Source organism: Ostrinia furnacalis, unplaced genomic scaffold (assembly GCF_004193835.3).
Source record: "Ostrinia furnacalis isolate ACB-3 unplaced genomic scaffold, ASM419383v2 OfSCF2841, whole genome shotgun sequence".
Taxonomy (NCBI): Eukaryota; Metazoa; Arthropoda; class Insecta; order Lepidoptera; family Crambidae; genus Ostrinia; species Ostrinia furnacalis.
Window position 1 is genome coordinate 347,228 of NW_021133080.1, and position 3,854 is coordinate 351,081.

Here is a 3,854-nt window from a genome sequence, read left to right on the forward strand (position 1 = left end):
GCGGGCCGGGCCGGTGAGCCGGTGAGGCGGCGCGATGGGCGCGCTGCGGCGCTCGCACGCCGCCGCCGCGCTGGCGCTCGCCGCGCTGCTGCTGCTGCTGCTGGCGCGCCTGCCGCCGCCCGCGCCCTCCCNGCTGCTGCTGCTGCTGCTGGCGCGCCTGCCGCCGCCCGCGCCCTCCCCGCGCCCCGCGCCGTTGCCCGCCGCCGCCGCCGTCGCCTCCGTCGCCGTCAACAAGACCACCGCGCCCGTCAGCAGCACCACGCGACGGTACGTAGCTCGTCCCGCGAGACTGATGATGTCGAATATTGTATTGTGATCGTCAGTGGACGGAGCGATTGTGCAAATGGTAATGTCAGATTTATATGGAAGGTAGCGTCTTTTTTTTTCGCGCGGCCATCGACCAAACTTTGTATTTTGATTACAAAATAGTGTAATAAATCAAACTTACTATGTCATGTATACCTCTAAACTCAGTCTGAACTGAGTTACGAGCGTTAGAAGTTTGATGATTTTACATACTAGACTAGATTTGCTTTTTGCGCGCAAGTTTTGTAAGAAATTGCAACAAAATATTGCGCTATTTTTTTATTGCGCTGATTCTATTCCACACTGAAGTCTGGACACACATACAATGTCACTATTTTGTTACAATTTCTTACAAAACTTGCGCGCAAAAAGCAAATCTAGTATGTAAATCATCAAACTTCTAATGCTCGTAACTCAGTTCAGACTGAGTTTAGAGGTATACATGTCACAGTAAGTTTGGTTTATTACACTATTTTGTATCTAAAAAACATGGTTTGGTCGATGGCCGCGCGAAAAAAAAAGACGCTAATTTCCGGCATTGTCTTTTTGACGCCGGAACGTTGGTGTTCCAGGCCGACGGCGTCGTCGTCCAAAGCGCCCGAGGCGCCGCCCCACACGGCGGCGGCGGCGGCGGCGGCGGGGCCTGCGGCGGGGGCGGCGGGCGGGGCGCGGCCGGTGCTGACGCGCGAGCTGTACGTGGCGGGGCACGAGACGCCGCACCCCGAGCTGTGCCCGGCGCTGGGCGCGCGGCTGCGGCTCGTGCTGCTGGTGACGTCGGCGCCCGCCCACCGCGCCGCGCGCGACGCCATCCGCCTCACGTGGGGGCACTTCGCGCAGCGCTCCGACGTGGCGCTCGGGTTCGTGCTCGGGGCGCCGCCCGCCGCGCTGCGGTCCGCCATCGCCGCCGAGGACGCGCTGTACGGCGACGTGATCGTCGGCCGCTCCGTCGACTCGTACTCGAACCTGACGCTGAAGACGCTGTCGATGCTCGAGTGGATGGACTCGTACTGCCCGCGCGCGCCGCGCCTGCTCAAGACGGACGACGACATGTTCATCAACGTGCCGCGCCTGCTGGAGTTCGCGGCGGCGCGCGCCAACGAGACGATGACCATCTGGGGCAAGGTGGTGCGGCGCTCGCTGCCCAAGCGCACCACGCGCTCCAAGTACTACGTGCCGCCGCTGCAGTTCCCGGGCAAGGTGTTCCCGGACTTCGCGACCGGGCCGGCGTACCTGCTGACGGCGGACGCGGTGCGGCCGCTGCTGGGCGCGGCGCCGGGCACGCCGTACCTGCGGCTGGAGGACGTGTTCGTGACGGGGCTGCTGGCGCAGCGGCTGGGCGTGCGGCGCCGCGCGGCCGCCGAGTTCTACAACAAGAAGGTGGCGCCGCACCCGTGCGCCGTGCAGCGCGGCGTGGCCATCCACATGGTGCGCTACCACGAGCAGTTCGACCTGTGGCGCAAGCTGCTCGACGGCAAGACCAAGTGCGCCAGCTAGCGCCCGCCGCGCGCCCACTGACGCGTGACGCCCGCCGCGTGCCATACCCGACGCCCGCGCCACGCGTGACGCCCGACGCGTGCCATACTGACCGCCGCGAGCGCGCGGGGGCCGGCGGCCTTTTCGTGTGCCTCGAACGTTCTCGTCGATTTCGATTCGATCACTTTCGAATGAAATCGCATTCGACCGGTTTCGTTTGCGCGACGCGGGATTCTTTCCTACACGAGTAGGCTTTTAAACTGCGACTGCGATTTTTTCTTGGACTTCGATTGAATCGACTTCGGGAGAACGAGTCGGCCCGCGCGCTCGCCTCTCGCTCGCGCGCGCCTCGCCTGACTGGCAGGAGCGGCCGTTCCCGGCGATCAAGTTCCGAGATTAATAAGTTAGCAGGCAACTAGGACTCTTATTTTACATAATTCATATTTTATAAGTGTACACGGTTCGAGTGATTTCAAATTTTGGGCATGCTATTATTTAAAGGTTTTTTGATGGACAAGCACTTAAGTGATACTATAATATGTTTTTGAAAAATATTCAAATGTGAAGTATTTTTGCTAATTGTTTTAGCTTCATTTTATTTTTGTCGATCTTAAATTTGGGATTTACTTTTGTTCTCTCCTGCGAACCGCGGCAGCTGTGATAGAATACCTAGAGGTTAATTAAGTTGTTTTAAGAGATGTTTTAACTTTTGGCTTCTATGGAAGTAGTGATAACTTGTTTGATTCAGATGAACACTGATGACCGTTTATTTTGACTGGAGCAGCTCATTTGACACATGACTCAAATTGAAAAAATGTGGAAGATGTGTAAAACTTTTCTGATTACTCGATCATTCATGACAATAGTTGTAGTCTATATTTTCCTGTTATTTTGTAGTTTTTATGACCGCAGGCAGGTAGTTATTCGGGAACGGCCGGCGACATTGAATACTCATAATATTTTATGTTACATTATTTTGTAATATTGTTTACTTTTGACAGCTAAGTATCAGCCAGCTAAATGTTTTTATTTTTTATGCCGATTCTCGGAATGAAAGTTTTTGTATGTATGTTTATATGAAACGTTACGTCCATTGTTTAGGGAAGATATTATTATCAGAGCTACGTTTGATTCTGTGAAGCATTTTGTTGATACATTTTTTTACATGTACCTATTTATGTATGACTTTGTAATGTGTATTGAATTTAATTTGAATTAAGTGACACTGAGTTTTTGAGTATTGTTTAGCGTATTATTGCTAGTTTTGAGCGCTCGACACCTGTAACTCAGCTTGGAAATAAGTTACAATATTGTATACTGTAAGTAAGGTTGTACATGAAACAATGCCGTCTTTAAAATTATTCAAATATGATAATATGAAAGTTGTTTCATCTCATCAAGTACAGTCGACGTATTATTTCATTTACAACCAGAATTTAAAATGCGTAATGAATAAATTTTATTTGCTATATTTTTGTAACCGAATTTATACTCCGATATATTATTTTATTTGCAATATTTTTGTATCTCAACATGGGCTTTATTTCGATGCGTTTAAGTTAGTCGTAAGCTAATTTTGGGTATTTTAAAAATCCACATACGCGTATTCGTGCGCGTTCAAAGCGTGCATCTCGGAGAAATGTCGGTCTGCGAGGGCGGGGCCCGCGCGCTGAGCGACGGAGCAACCTCGGAATTGTGAATCTGTTGAAAACGTAATTTATTATTAAGTTGTGCCAGACGGTTGTAAATATTGTATTACTGAAATATATTATGTATACAAACAACAGCGACTACACTCATTGCGACGAGAGACCAACGATAACACACACCCCCCCTCCCACCTCCCCCGCACGCCCCCCCCNGGAACAAAGCCGCAATATCCATAGCAGCAGTTTTCCGATTAAGTGATTTTAGTAAACTGCGGGTCCCTATACACCTATTGAATTTTTTTCAGAATTTTATCTTTGAAACTGCCTGATTTACCAAAAGCACTATGGATATTGAATCGTTATTCCCATTCACCATTTAAAATTTGTTGACCGGAATAATCGTGCCATATACAATGTTAAAACTTT

General features: G+C 50.7%; 1 protein-coding gene across 1 annotated transcript; it reads left to right on the top strand.

Annotated features, from left to right (window-relative positions):
- Nucleotides 1-214: 214 nt before the first annotated feature.
- On the top strand, nucleotides 215-3,563 carry LOC114356635 (lactosylceramide 1,3-N-acetyl-beta-D-glucosaminyltransferase). The gene is made up of 2 exons (XM_028309892.1): nucleotides 215-267; nucleotides 879-3,563. The coding sequence occupies exon 2, from the start codon at nucleotides 1,291-1,293 to the stop codon at nucleotides 1,798-1,800; it is 510 nt and encodes a 169-aa protein (XP_028165693.1). The 5' UTR covers nucleotides 215-267; nucleotides 879-1,290; the 3' UTR covers nucleotides 1,801-3,563.
- Nucleotides 3,564-3,854: the final 291 nt, after the last annotated feature.